General features: G+C 40.2%; 1 protein-coding gene across 1 annotated transcript in view; it reads left to right on the top strand.

Moving 5' to 3' along the window:
* Positions 1-370: 370 nt before the first annotated feature.
* Positions 371-21,594, top strand: part of cald1a (caldesmon 1a) — a 301,218-nt gene continuing 279,994 nt past the window's right edge. Inside the window, exon 1 of the mRNA XM_061961386.1 lies at positions 371-440. Within this exon, the coding sequence (XP_061817370.1) occupies positions 438-440 (3 nt within the window). The 5' untranslated portion in view covers positions 371-437. The remainder of the gene's footprint in view (positions 441-21,594) is intronic.

The following is a 21,594-nucleotide window of genomic DNA, read 5'->3' on the forward strand; positions in this document are numbered from 1 at the left end:
ATCAGGCGACTCACCTGCCTCTGATCAGTAATCATTAGAGTTTATCCGTCAGTGCTTTCCTTGCGACACTGGTTTGTTAGCTGTTGTGACTAATAGGGATCAACTTTTCCGGTCTCCGATCTCAATCCGGTTTCGAGACCCGATCCGATACTTTGACATTGGGTATGGTTAGGATGTGAGTTTATTTGGAACATGCATTTAATAACAGTATGATATAATACATCAGATATTTCCAAAGTTGCATTTCATGATTGAACTTTGCGTCTTGCGAGGACGGGTCCTTGTAAACGAACTGCGCCGTAGCACTCGGTAGCCTTAACTCACTGTTGGTTTTCATTTCCCCTTTAGGTTAACCACTCCCAGAGATCATCGGAGGCACCACTGAAGACCTGGCGGGTTGTTACAGAAGACCGAGACGTGATCACAGCTGCAACTGCATGGTAAGTTTCGGCCATGTTACCTTGTTGTTGTTACAATTATGCGTGGTTTATCAAAATATAACTATAGATCTCAACATTTTGTATGTGCTTATAGCTTCATTTATGATTGCTGCCTTTGGTAAAAGCTTAACTCTTTTAGGATTTGCTCACATTTGCTTTGTTGATGGTTTACAAGACACTCGAAACAAGATAAAATACAAATAATACCAAGATAATACGTCAATGGGAAATACCAAATGTTAAAAGTATAACGAACAAACTGTCAAGACTTGGTCCTTGGGTTTTGTTTTTCCGGAAGGCAACGGAAAGTTGGCTCGGGCGAGACGGGAATGTAAGTACATGATTTAATATTAACACTCAAAAAAAAGGGAACAAACAAAAGGCGCTCACAGTGGAGGTACAAAACTTAGCTATAAACACAAAACTTGCACAAAGGCAGAAACTATGAACAACAAAAAACACTAACAGTGGCATTAATAAACAAAAACTTACTTGGCATGGACTAAAGGAGCAGCATGAACGATGGACATGAAACCAAGTGTCAGGAATGTGCCGAGCATAAATGTGGATGTCGCCAGGCTGACCAACAGAAAAAGAAAAGCTTAAATAACACAGACATGATTAACGAAAAACAGGTGCGTGACTCAAAACGTGAAACAGGTGTGTGATGTGACAGGTGAAAACTAATGGGTTGCTATGGAAACAAAACAAGGGAGTGAACAACCAGAAACTAAAGAGTCCAATAACTAAACTAAACAAAACATGACTAAAACAAAACATGATTAAACAGACATGACACAAACCTTTTAACGGAGTGATCTCTGCAAATTCCTGCAGTTTTCGACTCTGCTCCCATGGACTGGAGTGAGATATCCGCATACTTGCCAACCATCCCGATTTTCCCGGGAGACTCCCGAATTTCAGTGCCCCTCCCGAAAATCTCCCGGGGCAACCATTCTCCCAAATTTCTCCCGATTTCCACCCGTATAACAATATTGGGGGCGTGCCTTAAAGGCACTGCCTTTAGCGTCCTCTCTCACCTGAAAAGGAAACTATTATATATGTCTCTCAGCCGGCACGTTAATACACTGACACACAACATCCGGATTCCCTACTACGGCAAGTAGTAATGTCCAAAAACATAACAGAGACGAAGCAGAAGAACGAAGAAGAGACATGGCGACGACGAGTAAGAAGAAGAAGTACGCTTGCAAGTTCCAAAATGATTGGAAAAAAATAATTTCAGTTCATCCAGGACAGCTCTTTGTAGATCAGACTTCTCCATTGAACACGGTGGCCGAACAGATATGCTCATTCATGAACGGATGACATATATATATATATATATATATATATATATATATATATATCAGTGACGTGCGGTGAGGTTGATGGCTGGTGAGGCACTGACTTCATCACAGTCAGATTTACAAACATATGAACCCTAAAGAGTATCTTATTCACCATTTGATTGGCAGCAGTTAACGGGTTATGTTTAAAAGCTCATACCAGCATTTTTCCCTGCTTGGCACTCAGCATCAAGGGTTGGAATTGGGGGTTATTAAATCACCAAAAATTATTCCCGGGCGCGGCGCTGCTGCTGCCCACTGCTCCCCTCACCTCCCAGGGGATGATCAAGGGGATGGGTCAAATGCAGAGGACAAATTTTATTACACCTAGTGTGTGTGTGACAATCATTGCTACTTTAACTTAACTTTAACTTTACACATACAAACTGTAGCACACAAAAAAGCACATTTAATAAAAAAAAACCTTTTTATGGTCTTACCTTTACTTATAAAATAAGTCCATGAGCCGCTGTTGTGCTGGATTAATGCACCCCCTGACGAGAGTGTTATATCAACTAAAGCCCTCACTTCAACTTTCCACGTGCAAGATTGAATCTATTTAAAAAAGTGTAACCGAGGGTTTATAAATGTCGCCTATACTGTATGAAACTACAAAATAACAAACACGGAGGCTCCAGTTTACACGAGGACCACTTTATTTACCTTCTTTCAAAAACTTCCGCTCTTAGCGCCTTCAAAATAAGAGCTCAAGGCATATACTGTATAACAGCGCATAACAGGAACTTAACATCACAAAGAGGAAAGCCCATAAAAATAGGTTACAAAAGTTATTTAATAAGAAGCCAAAAAGTGCAAAAACAATAATGTTCGTGTTGGAGGAGTTGTGAATTAGGTACACCTGCAGTCTGCAGGTGTACCTAATGTTGTGGCCCGGCAGTCATTCACAACTCCTCCAACACAAACACTATTGTTTTTGCACTTTTTGGCTTCTCATGAAATAACTTTTTTAAATAGATTCAATCTTGCACGTGGAAAGTTTAAGTGTGGGCTTTAGTTGATATAACACTCCCGTCAGGGGTTGCCGTGCATTCTACGGCGGGGGTGCAGGAGGCGAGCCTCAGCCAGTGCGTCTTTTGCAGCCGTTTTATGATCGCTCAGCACAAGAAATACTTTACACACATACAGTTGTTGACAAAATACACTGTACATTATATACCTCAGCTAACTAAACTATGGAAATGTATAATATAATTCATATAGCAATACAGTCTCACTGCACAGCAGGCCAGCAGTTAGCCGAGTCCGTGATCCATGGTGAGGCACTGACTGACGTGCCTCAACCGTCTCTTCTCAGTATTTGAACGGCAAATGTGAAAATTCAGTGATTTTAAATAAAAATAATCTAAAACGGGTGAAGTTAAATGGAAAATAACGTTATAGTACAATCACTGGATACATATAACAATTTAATTTAAAAAAAATCTTTTTACATTTTTTTTCTTTCCATGATGGCAGGTGAGGCGGGGCTTCACCTGCCTCTAGTGACTGCACGTCACTGATATATATATATATATATATATATATATATATGTACTATCATCATAATACAGTCACCACACAAGTTAATAATCAGAGTATATACATTGAATTATTTACATTATTTACAATCCGGGGGGTGGGATGTGGAGGGGGGGTTAGGTTTGGTTGATATCAGTACTTCAATCATCAACAATAATATCATCTGAGAAATGAAGATAGTAACAGTGTAGTTCTGACTTGGTAGGATATGTACAGCGAGCAGTGAACATAGTGAGCTCAGAAAGCATAAGAACAAGTATATACATTTGATTATTTACATTTGATTATTTACAATCCATGGAGGTGGGATGTGGTGGGGGGAGGGTGTTAGTGTAGGGTTGTAGTTGCCTGGAGGTGTTCTTTTAGTGCGGTTTTGAAGGAGGATAGAGATGCACTTTCTTGTACACCTGTTGGGAGTGCATTCCATATTAATGTGGCATAGTAGGAGAATGAGTTAAGGAGAAGAACGGCACTTTGACTTCCGGTTCAAAGCTTTAAACAGCAGGCATTCACCCAGCTGCAACTGTAGTGAGCAAACTTGTCCAAAACATGGCGCCATAGCAAAAAAAAAAAATACCGCACCCTTTAAGTCTTTGCATGTGTTCAATGAAAACCGTTTGCTTCACGGCCATCACCGAAGGAAAATCCATAAATTAGCCTCACCGTTTAATAAGCCGCATGTTTCAAAGCGTAGGAAAAAAGTAGCAGCTTACAGTCCTGAATTTGCGTAATCATTTTACTTGATGAATTAGTGCAGCCCTAACTAGGACACAGCTTTGGCAAAGACGGACTGGGCTCGGCAGCTCATCGATCAGTTTAAAAAAAGCAAATATCGGCACTGAACAGATCCCATGATCGGGATCGAGACATCTCTAGTGACTAATGTGAAGTGAAGTGAATTATATTTATATGGCGCTTTTTCTCTAGTGACTCAAAGCACTTTACATAGTGAAACCCAATATCTAAGTGGGTGGCACTGGGAGCAGGTGGGTAAAGTGTCTTGCCCAAGGACACAACGGCAGTGACTAGGATGGCGGAAGCGGGGATCGAACCTGGAACCCTCAAGTTGCTGGCACGGCCACTCTACCAACCGAGCTATATATATGTTGATGGTGTGCCTTTAGATCTCAGCCTTATTTTCTGCACTTCGCCTGCCGTCTCTGCATCTTGGGGTCAGGCCGCCAGCTATCATGCCCAACTGTGACAAGGGTTTTTTCCAAAGTACAATAGAACATTTTTTTTTTTTTTAAACAAAAACAGCTTATCAACTTTGCGTTATTATTGCGTTATTAGCGTCATTATTTCAATTGTTTCTCGTCACATTAGACCTTTTGCTTTTTTATTCTACTCTTTATGTTTTTTTTATGAATTAATTTATTTTTCCAGTAAAAGTATTTTTAGAATGTGCTGCGGGCCAGGCCGTTAAAAGAAAAGATGTGGGCCGCATAAGACCCACGGACCACATCTTTTCTTTTAACGGCCTGGCCTGCAGCACATTTTAAAAAAGCTTTTACTGGAAAATTAAATTAATTAATAAAAAATTTAAAAAAAAAAGTTTTTATATACAGTACCGTATTTTCCGCACCATAAGGCGCCCTGGGTTATAAGCCGCGCCTTCAATGAACGGCATATTTCAAAACGTTGTCCACCTATAAGCCGCCCCGTGTTGTAAGCCGCATCTAACTGCGCTAAAGGAATGTCAAAAAAACAGTCAAATAGGTCAGTCAAACTTTAATAATATATTAAAACCAGCGTGATGTGGGCGCGCATGGAATCGTATATCAACATGGACGAAGCTGCGTGAAAAAAGCCACCCGGCCTCTTCGCGTAAACTTAAACTTACCTTAACCACTCCCTCATCTTTTCTTCATCCATCCCTTCGAGTTAGCTTTTATGATGACGCCGGCTGGAAAGGTCTCTTTTGGCAAGGTCTTCCTTTTGAATATCAACATGGGTGGAAGTTTCTGGCCATTAGCATGGCAAGCTAGAACCACAGTGAAGGATGACTTCTCATTCCCTGTGGTGCGAATATTCACCGTACGTGCTCCCGTTGTATCCACAGTGCGGTTCACAGGAATATCAGTTGCTGTGAAATAGTAATTCGTGTGCGGATGGAGAGATTGCGTCTTTTCATGAACCGGATCCCTGTCGCTTTGTAGGAGCCATTTTGTGGTCTTTACAGATGTAAACACACAAAGGAAATGATAATATCCGCACGCTTTTTCTTCTTCTACGCGGGCGGGTGGTTGCTTACAGTAGAAGAAGAAGCGCTTCCTGTTCTATGGGGGCGGGTGCTTACCTTGGCGGTTGCTTGCGTAGAAGAAGAAGCGCTTCCTGTTCTACCGGGTAAAAAGATGGCGGCTGTTTACCGAAGTTGCGAGACCGAAACTTTATGAAAATGAATCTTAATATTTATCCATATATAAAGCGCACCGGGTTATAAGGCGCACTGTCAGCTTTTGAGAAAATTTGTGGTTTTTAGGTGCGCCTTACAGTGCGGAAAATACGGTATATATATATATATATATATATATATATATATATATATATATATATATATATATATATATATATATATATATATATATATATAAATTAAATAAATAAAATTAATTTTTTTAAACAAAAAAAAACGGCTTATCAACTTTGCGTTATTATTATTTTATTTTATTTTTTTATTAATTAAAAAAATTGAATAAAAAAGCAAACAGGTTTAATGTGACGAGAAACAATTGCAATAATAACGCAAAGTTGATAAGCTTTTTTTTTTATTTATTAATTTTTTTTTTTTAAATAGTTCTAATGTGCTTGTTTTGAAAGTAAAGAATATCAAAATGTTTTAAATTTTCTGTCTGAGGCCCCCCAGTAGAAAAAGTTTGGACACTCCTGGAAATAGTGGAAGAATCATTGCCATTGCCAGAAGGGAGCAGTGAGCAAGGCCCAAGTAAACAAGCTGAAGCTAGACCTCGGCGGTGCACGCCAAGTCCAATTTCCTGGCGAGTCTTACTAGGACTGATGACGGGCTTCAGCGTGCATATCTTTGAACGTCCTCCCACAGTCCTTATGTGAGACGAGAACACACGTCTTTCCCTTCCCTGTGCATTTTTAATAGTGGAAAAAAGCAGGGGTTATTTATTCCCCCTATAGAGCACTCTAAAAAACATCCAAAAACCTCCTACACCGTTTTATTTACATGCAATGTGGTAACAGGCACAGTCATAATTAAAGCTGCAAGCAGCGTTGGTCGGGCCCGCGTATTTGGCAGGTGGTAGTCCTAAGTGTCCCAATACTTTTGTCTACTTTTAGTCTGAAGTGTCCCAAGACTTTTGTCTAGTGTACCTACCTTGTCTGCATTGTGTGGGCATGCTGGTGCTTCCTGCTTTTGAGCAGCCATCTTAAAAAAACAGCACCGCAGGAGCATGAGTGCAGCGGGTCTTTGAAGGGTCATAAAATCCAAACCGGAGCAGGTATCACAACTCTTTCGCCAACTTTTAATCAGAAGGGTTCAATCTCTCTCCTGTGTTAGTTTGAAGGCGAAACAACAAACGTGCTCAGAGGAGATAATTTTTGAAGAAAGGTGACCGGTTTTTACAAAAATGTTGTGTTGAAGGGGGAATAGCAAACTTCCTGTATATTTTTGCTGGGGGTTGTTAATTTATGAAATGTAGGTCTAAGTGAGACCTACGGAGAGGTTTTTGTTTCATGTCTCTCCAACCTTCCCAGTCGGAGTTACAGGCAGTTTTGTAATTTTTTTCTTCCGAGGAGCAGTTTTTTCTCCGTTTTATTAAAAAATTGCTGTAGAGCGCAATTTTTGAATTTGGGGTTAGGTTTTTTTATTAGATCACAGTTTCTGCCAGTCCTGATGTGTGCGTTCAGTTCGGTGAGTTTTGAAGCATGTTAAGGGGGTCAAATTGCAGCGCAAAGAGGCAAAAGTGACTGTTTTTAGTACTTTTTTGTCTTGAAGGGGGAATTGCCAACTTCCTGTTGATTTTAGCCCAAGGATGTACAATTATGAGAACTAGATCTAAGTCAGACCTACATAGAGGATTTTGTTTCATATTTTTCCGACCTTCCTAGTGGGAGTTACAGGCAGTCTAGTTTTTTTTTTCCTAGGGGGCGCTAGAGCGCAATTTTGAGTTTTGAGGTTTGGTTTTTTGATAAAAAGTTTTGCCGTATATTACTGATGTGTGTGTAAAATTTGGTGAGTTTTGAAGCATGTTAAGGGGGTCAAAGTAGTGCGCAAAGCTGCGGAAGAATAATAATAAGAAAGAATAAAACGAACGAATGACAATAGGTCCTTATGTCCCATTGCATAAGGACTCCCTGTGGGAGTCCTTTTGCAATGGGCCATTGCGGGCCCTAATAAAACGAACGAATAACAATAGGTCCTTATGTCCCATTGCATAAGGACTCCCTGTGGGAGTCCTTTTGCAATGGGCCATTGCGGGCCCTAATAAAACGAACGAATAACAATAGGTCCTTATGTCCCATTGCATAAGGACTCCCTGTGGGAGTCCTTTTGCAATGGGCCATTGCGGGCCCTAATAACATGTATTATCTACAGTATTTTGGTCGTTTTAAGCACAAGCGTCATTTCTTTCCTGGAATGCACTCTGTGAAAATAATGTCAACAACAACAAAGAGATCACTTTCTGTGTTTTCTACCACATGGCTGACTTTGAGAGAGCCTTGGAGTGTTCTCATGTAGCACTACTGCTAAACGTTAAAATAAGAACTTAAAACCGTGACTTACAATGTCCGCTCTCCCCGGACTGACGAGTAACGGGATGGTTGTATCTTTCAGCACGTATGCTCTCCTTAAGATGGTACATTCTCAGTCTTCAGATAAATAATGTTGTAGTGGTTTTATGCCGTGTTACGTGATCTATCTTTTCTTCTTCTTTATTTTATGGCGGGTGGCAACTAACGTTGTTTTCAGCTCAAGCTAGCTAGTGGCCGGTCACTGGCGACAATGCGAGCAAGGCGAAGTGTCACAAACATACTTGCCAACCCTCCCGGATTTTCCGGGAGACTCCCGAAATTCAGCACTTTTCCCGAAAACCTCCCGGGACAAATCTTCTCCCGAAATTCAGGCGGACCTGAGTGACGTGTCGACAGCCTGTTTTCACGTCCGCTTTCCCACAATATAAACAGCGTGGCTGCCCAATCACGTTATAACTGTAGAATGATGGAGGGCGAGTTCTTGGTTTCTTATGTGGGTTTATTGTTAGGCAGTTTCATTAACGTCCTCCCAGCGCGGCAACAACACACAACAACAGCAGTCACGTTTTCGTCTACCGTAAAGCAGTTCGTCTGCCGTAAACAGCAATGTTGTGACACTCTTAAACAGGACAATACTGCCATCTACTGTACATGCATATGTGACATTAACATCTAGGGCTTTTAGAGAGTGCAGTGCACAACTGCGCACACAACAAGGAGACGAAGCAGAATGCATCATCAGAGAGGGTGTTCAGCATGGTTAGAAAGATAGTGACAGAGAATAGAACAAGGATGGACAATTCAACCCTTAACTCAACAATGAGTAGATGAGTGTTATGTGTGTGTATATGTGTAAATAAATGAACACTGAAATTCAAGTATTTCTCTTATTTTTATATATATATATATATATATATATATATATATATATATATATATATATATATATATATATATATATATATATATATATATATATATATATATATAATAAATATATATATATATATATAACTAGAATTCACTGAAAGTCAAGTATTTCATATATATATATATATATATATATATATATATATATATATATATATATATATATATATATATATATATGTATATATATATATATATATATATATATATATATATGAAATACTTGACTTGGTGAATTCTAGCTGTAAATATACTCCTCCCCTCTTAACCACGCCAACGACCACGCCCCCCGACCACGCCCTCCCCCACACACACCTCCCGAAATCGGAGGGCTCAAGGTTGGCAAGTATGCAAACAGAGTTTGGAAAATCATTTTTTTTTAAAGTAAGTACTTATAGCTACTCGTTACTTTGCCAAAAAAAATGGTTGTATTAGCAACCGAATTACTCTTTGATAAAAAAAATATAAAATAAATTGAAATAATTAAAGAGGAAAATAATTATTGGGTTACTTTAAAAATAAATAACAACATATCCAGCATATGCAGTTGAAAGATGTTTCATGAAAGCAGAGTGCGTGAGTGTGCGCTTTCCAAAAGGCAGTGCCTGTTGCCAAGCGACGTGTGACGTCAGCGAGAGTAATATACAGAGCAGCATTGGCTCAACTCTGTTTGTTAGCTCTTGCGCGACAGTAGCCCTGTGAAGTGAATTATATTTATATAGCACTTTTCTCTAGGGACTCAAAGCACTTTTACATAGTGAAACCCAATATCTGAGCTACATTTAAACCAGTGTGGGTGGCACTGGGAGCAGGTGGGTAAAATGTATTGCCCAATGACACAACAGCAGTGACTAGGATGGTGGACGCGGGGATCGAACCTGGAACCCTCAAGTTGCTGGCACGGCCACTCTAGCAACCGAGCTATACCGCCCAATCTGTTGAATCTTCTCACTGGATTGCGTTACCTCTGGTTAATGTGCTTCGATGGCTGTAGTCTCCTCGTCCACAAACGAGGTACTTTCGTATAACAAGCTTGTCACTTCAATTAATGATTTGTTATTCACTATTCCCACATAGTAGTAGTAGTAGTAGTGCATGTCCTTACATGCTGTGTGATGTTGTCTCCTACTGTTGATTTCAAGTTCATTTTAGTGGTTGTTGCTTTAATTAGTAAAAAAAATAAAAATAAAAATAAAAAAGTAGTTCCTCTGTGTTAGCTCTTACAATAACAATGTTGCTTTAGCCTGGTTAAAAAGAATATAATAAGTTGGCAATATTTACATGGAGTAAATGATAGAATATCATTTGTAATAAACATTTGTTTTATCATATTCAGAACTAACAAAGCAGAGCCAAATTTACAGAATATTTATCGACAATGACATTTCAAATAGAAATGCTGGTATCGATGATAGTGACCCTTTTATTTTATTTTTATTTTTTTAATTTTAATTTTAATTTAAAAAAAATGTTGTCAGGCAAATCATATAGTTGATGTAGATGCCCATATCGGCTGTTCAGATTTACTTTACAAAAGAGAAGTGTAGGATACTTCATGAAGGAGGAAGGAGATTTTCACAACAAAGTTCTAAAGCTTAGTGATGTATAGAATAGAATAGAATAGAAAGTACTTTATTGATCCCTGGGGGGAATTCAGCAAATATCAGATATATCAGATTGTAGGTGGGTTTATTTTGTACCCTTCGCGTTCACATTTCACTGTTTGTTGTATTTTTGTTGCGTTTCACTTGATTGTAAAATATTTCGATCAAAAGGGGGTAACCAATCTGGCGCCCTAGGCAAGATTTTAGGTGGCGCCGCCCCCACATCGGCAGTGAAGTGTATATACTCACAAGAACCCGAATAGCTTTGTCTTTGACCTTTTTTTTTACTTACAACTATACCTAATATATAAAGGGGTGGAAAAGTGACTATTACCTGCAGGGCAAACATTAGCTAACCAGAAGGCAATAATGTAAACAAAAAACACCTGCTTAAAAGATCTAATACAAATGTCCCTGAGGAATGTAAGGTGGGAGTACTGTAATTACCTAACGTTACATTATTATTTTCCATAACAATTTAGCCCCCTCCACAATATTAACCCGACGTTAAAACAGAGCTAGCTATTTATTGATTAGCAATTGCCGAATCATGTAACATTAGCTTAATGCTAAAAAGCCAGGTTACTACATTCTGTAACAGACAAATACATTCATGTAGGCTAACGTTACCTACCTGCTACCTCTGTCTTTTCTCGTTTCTCCTCCTCTTCTTTTCTCTTTTTTCTTCCCTGGGCACCTGACAGTTTTGGCCGTTTTGACATCTTGTGTTGATTTTTTGATGTGGTGACGTCCAAAAAGAGTCATGATACGGGAAGGGAGGGGGCGCACCGTGCGGGGGGACGAGGGGGGGCGTAATGTTGTAACAAATAATATTTATATTAAATAGGCTTTACTTTGCATTTTAATTAACGTGAGATTATTTTTTGTATTTAGAAATAATAGTAACAATTTTTTTTTTTTTTTTTTCCAACATTTGTGGCACTGGCATGGCGCCCCCTGATGGACGGCGCCCTTAGCATTTGCCTATACGGCCTATGCCACGGGCCGGCCCTGGGTGTGACATTCATATGTTGTCAATATTCGGTGTTTTATCGTTCATAGAAAAATTTAAAATTCCATTATGTTTTTTAAGGCGGTCTATCACAACGTTTTTAGCGTTCAATCAGACATTATTGTGAGGTTTTGTATTAGTGTTCCTAAAAATAGATATACCGGCCCCCAGACACATTTCTTTCTCTAAATGTGGCCCCCGAGTCACAATAATTGCCCAGGCCTGCTCTAATAACTAAAGTTCCGTGGGTGAATAATGTATATTTACCACAGTTTTTAGCGCTCTGATAGCTAGTCTACTGACAGATACATTATATTGCCAAAAGTATTTGGCCACTCATTGAAATGATGAGAATCAGGTGTCCTAATCACTTGGCCCGGTGTATACTATCAAGCACTTAGGCATGGAGACTGTTTCTACAAACATTTGTGAAAGAATGGGCCGCTTTCAGTGATTTCCAGCGTGGAACTGTCATATCACATGCCACCTGTGCAACAAATCCAGTCGTGAAATTTCCTCGCTCCTAAATATTCCAAAGTCAACTTTATTATAAGAAAAGTGAATAGTTTGGGAACAACAGCAACTCAGCCACCAAGTGGTAGGCCACGTAAACTGCAAAGACTTTCTGCACAGTCAGTTGCTACAGAGCTCCAAACTTCATGTGACCTTCCAATTAGTCCACGCACAGTACGCAGAGAGCTTCATGGAATGGGTTTCCATGGCCGAGCAGCTGCATCTAAGCCATACATCACCAAGTCCAATGTAAAGCGTGGGATGCAGTGGTTTAAAGCACATCGCCACTGGACTGTAGAGCAGTGGAGACGCCTTCTCTGGAGTGATGAATCACACTTTTCCATCTGGCAATCTGATGGACGAGTCTGGGTTTGGAGGTTGACAGGAGAACGCTACATTTTGGACTGCATTGTGCCGAGTGGGAAATTTGGTGGAGGAGGAATTATGGTGTGGGGTTGTTTGTCAGGAGTTGGGCTTGGCCCCTTAGTTCCAGTGAAAGGAACTTTGTTTCTCATTGTCATTCTCATTGACATCCCACTGGGTTGAGTTTTTCCTTGCCCTTATGTGGGATCTGAACCGAGGATGTCGTTGTGGCTTGTGCAGCCCTTTGAGACACGTGTGATTTAGGGCTATATAAATAAACATTGATTGATTGATTGATTGGATGATGGACCAAATTCCTCCAGAAAATGCGGTTTTCCTTTGAAAGAAGGCAAATAGGTGAGCATATATTTGCACAGAGAAAATTGCGGTGCACAAGGAATACATCATCGGAAACATCTGCGGTCCTCTCCAAGGTTTCTCATAGTCATTCTCATTGACATCGCACTGGGGTGAGTTTTTCCTTGCCCTTATGTGGGATCTGAACCGAGGATGTCGTCGTGGCTTGTGCAGCCCTTTGAGACACTTGTGATTTAGGGCTATATAAATAAACATTGATTGATTGATTGATTGATTGGATGATGGACCAAATTCCTCCAGAAAATGCGGTTTTCCTTTGAAAGAAGGCAAATAGGTGAGCATATATTTGCACAGAGAAAGTTGCGGTGCACAAGGAATACATCATCTGAAACATCTGCGGTCCTCTCCAAGGTTTCTCATAGTCATTCTCATTGACATCCCACTGGGTTGAGTTTTTCCTTGCCCTTATGTGGGATCTGAACCGAGGATGTCGTTGTGGCTTGTGCAGCCCTTTGAGACACTTGTGATTTAGGGCTATATAAATAAACATTGATTGGTTGATTGATTGGATGATGGACCAAATTCCCCCAGAAAATGCGGTTTTCCTTTGAAAGAAGGCAAATAGGTGAGCATATATTTTTGCTTTGATACAATTTCCTGGAAACCCTCAAGAGAATACGCGGCCCCGCTTCCCGTCTAATCCGAGCGTTCACACGGGCTGCCAGGCAACAGTGGCGGTGTCATGTCGTATTACGGCGAATGACCTTTGTCTTTGCTGCCTCGCAGGCCCGCAGAGTGTGTACTTTATCAAAGATGATTAGTTCAATTTGCCCAGTCTGCTCGGTAATGGGCGCACAGGGGACCGGTGGCAATAAGGGTGGGGGTACAGTGGGGGGTCAAACTGAGTGCAATTGTGTCTGTCTGTCATGTGACTGATGGTGGGTGGGCTTAGCAGGCCACATTCTCAGGATGAGGAGGGGTTTTTTTAAATCTTTTTTGCATATTTAACATCCATAAAACATCATTCCGACAGGTTTCCATGTGTTTTAAATACAATTCAATATGAAGTAATAAAATTCAATATTTGGCCTAACTAATGACCTTTTTTTTAGTGGCCAGCCTAAAGCAGACCAGACTCAGACACCTATGCGAGAAGCCTTTAAGGCAGGGGTCTCACACTCAATTTACCTGGGGGCCACTGGATGCAGAAACTGGGTGAGGCTGGGCCGCAGGAAAAGATTTCTTTAAAAAAAATCTAACATGCACTTTTTAATAAATTCACCTTCTTTGAATGACTTTCCCGCCCTTGGAACTAGAATATCAACTGTTGCAAAGCTGTGTCATAAACGCTCACAAGTATAAAACTACTTTTTTAAAGTAATAATTTCTTACTTAAAACATGAAAAAAAAATGATGATGCCGAGCGCATATCATTATGTCAAGATAATAACACTGGCATTTACTTAATTAGGGACCGCAATGTCCCTTCGGGACAGAGGACCCTATTGAATTTGTAAGGTTTTATTATTATTCTTTATTATACCGCCGCCTCTTTGAGCTGTAATTTGACCCCCTTAACATGCTTCAAAACTCAAAAATCAACAGAAAGTTGGCAATTCCCCCTTCAAATCAAAAATGTCGTAAAAACAGTCATTTTTGCTTCTTTGAGCTGTAATTTGACCCTCTTAACATGCTTCAAAACTCACCATATTTGACACACACATCAGGACTGGCGAAAATTGCCATTTAATAATAAAACCAAACCCCAAAACTCAAATTGCGCTCTAGCGCCCCCTAGGAAAGAACACAGACAAAACGGCCTGTAACTTCCAGTAGGAAATTCGTAGAGACATGAAACAAAAACCTCTATGTAGGTCTGACTTAGACCTAGATTTCATACATTGACATCCTTCAGCAAAAATCAACAGAAAGTTGGCAATTCCCTCTTCAAATCAAAAATTTCGTAAAAACAGTCATTTTTGCCTCTTTGAGCTGTAATTTGACCCTCTTAACATGCTTCAAAACTCACCATATTTGACACACACATCAGGACTGGCGAAAATTGCCATCTAATAATAAAACCAAACCCCAAAACTCAAATTGCGCTCTAGCGCCCCCTAGGAAAGAACACAGACAAAACGGCCTGTAACTTCCAGTAGGAAAATCGTAGAGACATGAAACAAAAACCTCTATGTAGGTCTGACTTAGACCTAGATTTCATACATTGACATCCTTCAGCAAAAATCAACAGGAAGTTTGCAATTCCCCCTTCAAATAAAAAATTTCATAAAAACAGTCATTTTTGCCTCTTTGAGCTGTAATTTGACCCCCTTAACATGCTTCAAAACTCACCAAACTGGACACACATATCAGGACTGGCGAAAATTGCGATCTAATATAAAAACCAAACCCGAAAACTCAAAATTGCGCTCTAGCGCCTCCTAGGAATAAAACACTGACAAAACTGCTCCTAGGAAGAAAACACAGACAAAACTGCTTGTAACTTCTATGTAGGTCTCACTTAGACCTACATTTCATTCATTGACAACCCCCAGCAAAAATCAACAGGAAGTTTGCAATTCCCCCTTCAAAACAAAAGTGGGGTCAAAACAGTCACCTGTTTTTAAAACATTATCTCCTCTGAGCACGTTTGTCGTGTCGGCTTCAAACTAGCACAGGAGAGAGATTGAACCCTTCTGATTAAAAGTTGATGAAAGAGTTTTCATAACTGCTCCGGTTTTGATTTTATGACCCTTCAAAGAACCGCTGCGCTGATGCTGCTGCGCTGCTGCTGTCTCAAGATGGCCGCTTAAAAGCAGGAAGCACCAGCGTGACCACACAATGCAGAGAAGGTAGGTACTGTGCGGGTAAAGATATGTCGACTGGCTAAAGGCAGAAAGCACAAGTGTGACCCCAATATGCAGAGAAGGTAGGTAATGTGCAGGTGAAAATAGGTTGAATGGGTACAGGCAGGAAGTACCAGCGTGAACTTACTATGCAGAGAAGGTTAAATTACATGATGACATAGATATGTTGTATGGGTGAAAGAAAGAAGCACCAGTGTGTCCCCAGGATGCAGGGAAGGTAGGTAATGTGCAGGTAAAGATATCGCTGCTTGCAGCTTTAATTTAAGAATATTTTTCAACATATTGAGCAAAAAGGTCTCTTTTTTTTCTACCAAGAAAATAGCACTTGTTATTAGTGAGAATATACTTATTTTAAGGTATTTTGGGGTTCATTGAGGTTAGCTAATTAGGGCCCGCATGGCCCATTGCATATTATGCAATGGGACATAAGGACCTATTGAATTTCTAAGGTTTTATTATTATTCTTTATTATTATTATACCGACCGCCTCTTTGAGCTGTAATTTGACCCACTTAACATGCTTCAAGACTCACCATATTTGACCCACACATCAGGACCTGCGAAAATTGTCTTTTAATAAAAAAACCGAACCCCAAAACTCAAAATTGCGCTCTAGCGCCCCCTAGGGAAAAAAAACTAGACTGCCTTTAACTCCCACTAGGAAGGTCGGAAAGACATGAAACAAAATTCTCTATGTAGGTCTGACTTAGACCTAGATTTCATAATTGTACATTCTTGGGCAGAAATCAACAGGAAGTTGGCAATTCCCCCTTCAAGACAGAAAAGTACTAAAAACAGTCACTTTTGCCTCTTTGAGCTGTAATTTGACCCCCTTAACATGCTTCAAAACTCACCGAACTGAACACACACATCAGGACTGGCTAAAATTGCGATCTAATAAAAAAACCTAACCCCAAATCTCAAAATTGCGCTCTAGCGCAATTTTTGAATAAAACGCTGAAAAAACTGCTCCTCGGAAGAAAAAAATGACAAAACTGCCTGTAACTCCCACTGGAAAGGTCGGAGAGACATGAAACAAAAACCTCTATGTGAGTCTCACTTAGACCTACATTTCATAGATTGACAACCCCCAGCAAAAATCAACAGGAAGTTTGCTATTCCCCCTTCAAAACAATTTTTTTTGTAAAAACCGGTCACCTTCCTTCAAAAACTATCTCCTCTGAGCGCGTTTGTCGTTTCGGCTTCAAACTAACACAGGAGAGAGATTGAACCCTTGTGTATAAAAGTACAGAACAGCGTTTTTCTAACTGCTCCGGTTTTGATTTTATGACCCTTCAAAGAACCGCTGCGCTGATGCTGCTGCGCTGCTGTTTTTTTAAGATGGCTGCTTAAAAGCAGGAAGCACCAACGTGCCCACACAATGCAGACAAGGTAGGTACACTAGACAAAAGTATTGGGACACTTATGACTACCACCGGACAAAAGTATTGGGACACTTATGACTACCACCGGACCAAAGTATTGGGACACTTATGACTACCACCGGACAAAAGTATTGGGACACTTAGGACTACCACTGGAAAAAAGTATTGGGACACCTACACTGGACAAAAGTATTGGGACACCTACACTGGACAAAAGTATTGGGACACTTAGGACTACAACTTGACAAAAGTATTGGGACACGTACTACTAAAACTGGACAAAAGTATTGGGACACTTAGGACTAGCACCTGCCAAATACGCGGGCCCGACCAACGCTGCTTGCAGCTTTAATTTTACTTGTTTTGGAAAGTCTTGACAAGCCAAATTTCCTTGTTCTATTGGCAGATAATTTTGCTTAGTTAAAAAAAAATACCCCTAATTTTTGTAATTTTTTTTCTTATTTTTGAACACTGATGTGTTCTTCTCTCTCATAATGATTGTGAACGATACAGGCAAAAATAATTAATAATAAATACAATTCCCCTTTAAACTCGGTAGAAGTTTAGCCGGCATGTATAGTTCCAGACCTGTAGTTCCTTCCCCGCTTTCGTCCTCGCGCATCTTCGCCTCCTTCCTCGGTGCCGACGACAAACCACGATGAGCCGCTGATCTCGCTACATCCCCTGGGATGCTGTGTTGTGGTGAAAGTCACTCAAAAGATGGTGGCGGTCACCGAGTCTCATGTGCGCAACAAAAGCAAGAAAGCTAAACAAATACAAAACATTTCTGCCTCACTCAGCCAGAGGTTCAGTCGCATCGAACAACTTCGCCTCTTCAAACGAACCGTTTTGAAAGGGAGCAAAAAAGAAGTCTGTAAAACAAAATATATGCACGTTTCACCAAAAAAACACCTTTATCGTATTTTTCGGACTATAAGGCGCACTTAAAATCCTTTCATTTTCTCAAAAGTCGACAGTGCGCCTTATAACGCGGTGCGCCTAATGTACGGAATAATTTTGGTAGTGCTTACCGACCTCGAAGCTATTTTTTTTGTGTACATGGTGAAATGATAAGTGTGACCAGTAGATGGCAGTCACACATAAGAGATAAGTGTAGAACCGCCCACAAAACGGCGCATCCTGAAGCGACTGTCAGAAAGTTAAAATGCCAATGATTGTCACACACACACTAGGTGTGGTCAAATTTAACCCATCCCCTTGTTCACCCCCTGGGAGGAGAGGGGAGCAGTGAGCAGCAGCGGTGGCCGCGCCCGGGAATAATTTTTGGTGATTTAACCCCCAACTCCAGCCCTTGATGCTGAGTGCCAAGCAGAGAGGTAATGGGTCCCATTTTTATAGTGTTTGGTATGACTCGGCCGGGGTTTGAACTCACAACCTACCGATCTCAGGGCGGACACTCTAAAGCAGTGGTCCCCAACCTTTTTGTAGCTGCGGACATTTTTATTTTATTTATTTATTTTATTTTTTATTTTTTTTCATAAAGAAATACAATCATGTGTGCTTACGGACTGTATCCCTGCAGACTTTATTGATCTATATAATTTATATATTGTGTTTTTAATGTTGATTTAATAAGAAAAAATTAGTATTATTATTATTTTATATTATTTATTTATTTTAAAATTTTGTGCGGCCCGGTACCAACCCGGTGGTTGGGGACCACTGGTCTAAAGCGACTTGAAGATGATCTGTAAAACATCATCTATGCAACATTTTGACCAAAGAACCACCATCACATGTTATGTAGACCACAAGGAAGTGTTTTACATTTAGAAAAAAATAATAATCATATGACCCCTTATAACCCGGTGCGCCTAATGTACGGAATCATTTTGGTTGTGCTTACTTACCGACCTCGAAGCTATTTTTTTGTGTACATGGTGAAATGATAAGTGTGACCAGTAGATGGCAGTCACACATAACAGATACGTGTGGACCGCCCACAAAACGGCGCATCCTGAAGCGACTGTCAGAAAGTTAAAGTACCAATGATTGTCACACACACACTAGGTGGGATGAAATTTGACCCATCCCTTTGTTCACCCCCTGGGAGGAGAGGGGAGCAGTGAGCAGCAGCGGTGGCCGCGCCCGGGAATCATTTTTGGTGATTTAACCCCCAACTCCAACCCTTGATGCTGAGTGCCAAGCAGAGAGGTAATGGGTCCCATTTTTATAGTGTTTGGTATGACTCGGCCGGGGTTTGAACTCACAACCTATAGATCTCAGGGCGGACACTCTAAAGCAGTGGTCCCCATAAAGCAGTGGTCCCCAACCTTTTTGTAGCTGCGGACATTTTTATTTTATTTATTTATTTATTTATTTATTTTTTTTCATAAAGAAATACAATCATGTGTGCTTACGGACTGTATCCCTGCAGACTTTATTGATCTATATAATTTATATATTGTGTTTTTAATGTTGATTTAATAAGAAAAAATTATTATTATTATTATTTTATTTTATTTATTTATTTTAAAATCTTGTGCGGCCCGGTACCAACCCGGTGGTTGGGGACCACTGGTCTAAAGCGGCTTGAAGATGATCTGTAAAACATCATCTATGCAACATTTTGACCAAAGAACCACCATCCCATGTTATGTAGACCACAAGGAAGTGTTTTACATTTAGAAAAAAATAAAAATAATAATATGACTCCTTATAACCCGGTGCGCCTAATGTACAGGAATCATTTTGGTTGTGCTTACCGACCTCGAAGCTATTTATTTGGTACATGGTGAAATGATAAGTGTGACCAGTAGATGGCAGTCACACATAAGAGATACGTGTAGGCTGCCATATGATGGCAGACACACATAAGAGATATGTGTAGACCGCCCACAAAACGGCGCATCCTGAAGCGACTGTCAGAAAAGCGGCTTGAAGATGATCCGTAAAACATCATCTATGCAACATTTTGACCAAAAAAATACTGTCACAAGGAAGTGTTTTACATTTAGAAAAAAATAATAATAATATGACTCCTTATAACCCGGTGCGCCTAATGTACGGAATCATTTTGGTTGTGCTTACCGACCTCGAAGCTATTTATTTGGTACATGGTGAAATGATAAGTGTGACCAGTAGATGGCAGTCACACATAAGAGATACGTGTAGACTGCCATACGATGGCAGACACACAAAAGAGATACGTGTAGACCGCCCACAAAACGGCGCATCCTGAAGCGACTGTCAGAAAGCGGCTTGAAGACGATCTGTAAAACATCATCCATGCCAGTGTTTTTCAACCACTGTGCCGCGCGAGATCTAGTTTCGCTCATTTGGGTTAAAAATATTTTTTGCAAACCAGTAATTATAGTCCGCACATTATGTGTTGTTGTTGAGTGTCGGTGCTGTCTAGAGCTCGGCAGAGTAACCGTGTAATACTCTTCAATATCAGTAGGTGGCAGCCGGTAGCTAATTGCGTTGTAGATGTCGGGAACAGCGGGAGGCAGTGTGCAGGTAAAAAGGTGTCTAATGCTTAAACCAAAAATAAACAAAAGGTGAGTGCTCCTAAGAAAAGGCATTGAAGCTTAGGGAAGGCTATGCAGAACGAAACTAAAACTGAACTGGCTACAAAGTAAACAAAAACAGAATGCTGGACGACAGCAAAGACTTACTGTGGAGCAAAGACGGCGTCCGCAAAGTACATCCGAACATGACATGAGAATCAACAATGTCCCCACAAAGAAGGATAAAAACAACTGAAATATTCTTGATTGCTTAAACAAAGCAGGTGTGGGGAATAGCGGTCAAGGAAGACATGAAACTGCTCCAGGAAAATACCAAAAAAAGAGAAAAAGCCACCAAATTAGGAGCGCTAGACAAGAACTAAAACACTACACACAGGAAAGTGAGATACAGTCTGGTGTGCCGTGGGAGATTATCTAGTTTCACCTATTTGGGTTAAAAATATTTTTTTTACAAACTTGTAATTATAGTCTGCAAATCAATCAATCAATCAATCAATGTTTATTTATATAGCCCTAAATCACAAAAGTCTCAAAGGGCTGATGATGTGTTGTTGAGTGTCGGTGCTGTCTAGAGCTCGGCAGAGTAACCGTGTAATACTCTTCCATATCAGTAGGTGGCAGCCGGTAGCTAATTGCTTTCTAGATGTCGGAAACAGCGGAAGGCAGCGTGCAGGTAAAAAATGTGTCCAATGCTTAAACCAAAAATAAACAAAAGGTGAGTGCCGCTAAGAAAAGGCATTGAAGCTTAGGGAAGGCTATGCAGAACAAAACTAAAACTGAACTTGCTACAAATTAAACAAAAACAGAATGCTGGATAACAGCAAAGACTTACTGCGGAGTCCACAAAGTACATCCGAACATGACATGACAATCAACAATGTCCCCACAAAGAAGGATAAAAACAACTGAAATATTCTTGATTGCTAAAACAAAGTAGATGCGGGAAATATCGCTCAAAGGAAGACATGAAACTGCTACAGGAAAATACCAAAAAATGAGAAAAAGCCACCAAAATAGGAGCGCAAGACAAGAACTAAAACACTACACAGGAAAACAGCAAA

The sequence above is a fragment of the Nerophis lumbriciformis genome, linkage group LG05 (genome assembly GCF_033978685.3).
Source record: "Nerophis lumbriciformis linkage group LG05, RoL_Nlum_v2.1, whole genome shotgun sequence".
Taxonomy (NCBI): Eukaryota; Metazoa; Chordata; class Actinopteri; order Syngnathiformes; family Syngnathidae; genus Nerophis; species Nerophis lumbriciformis.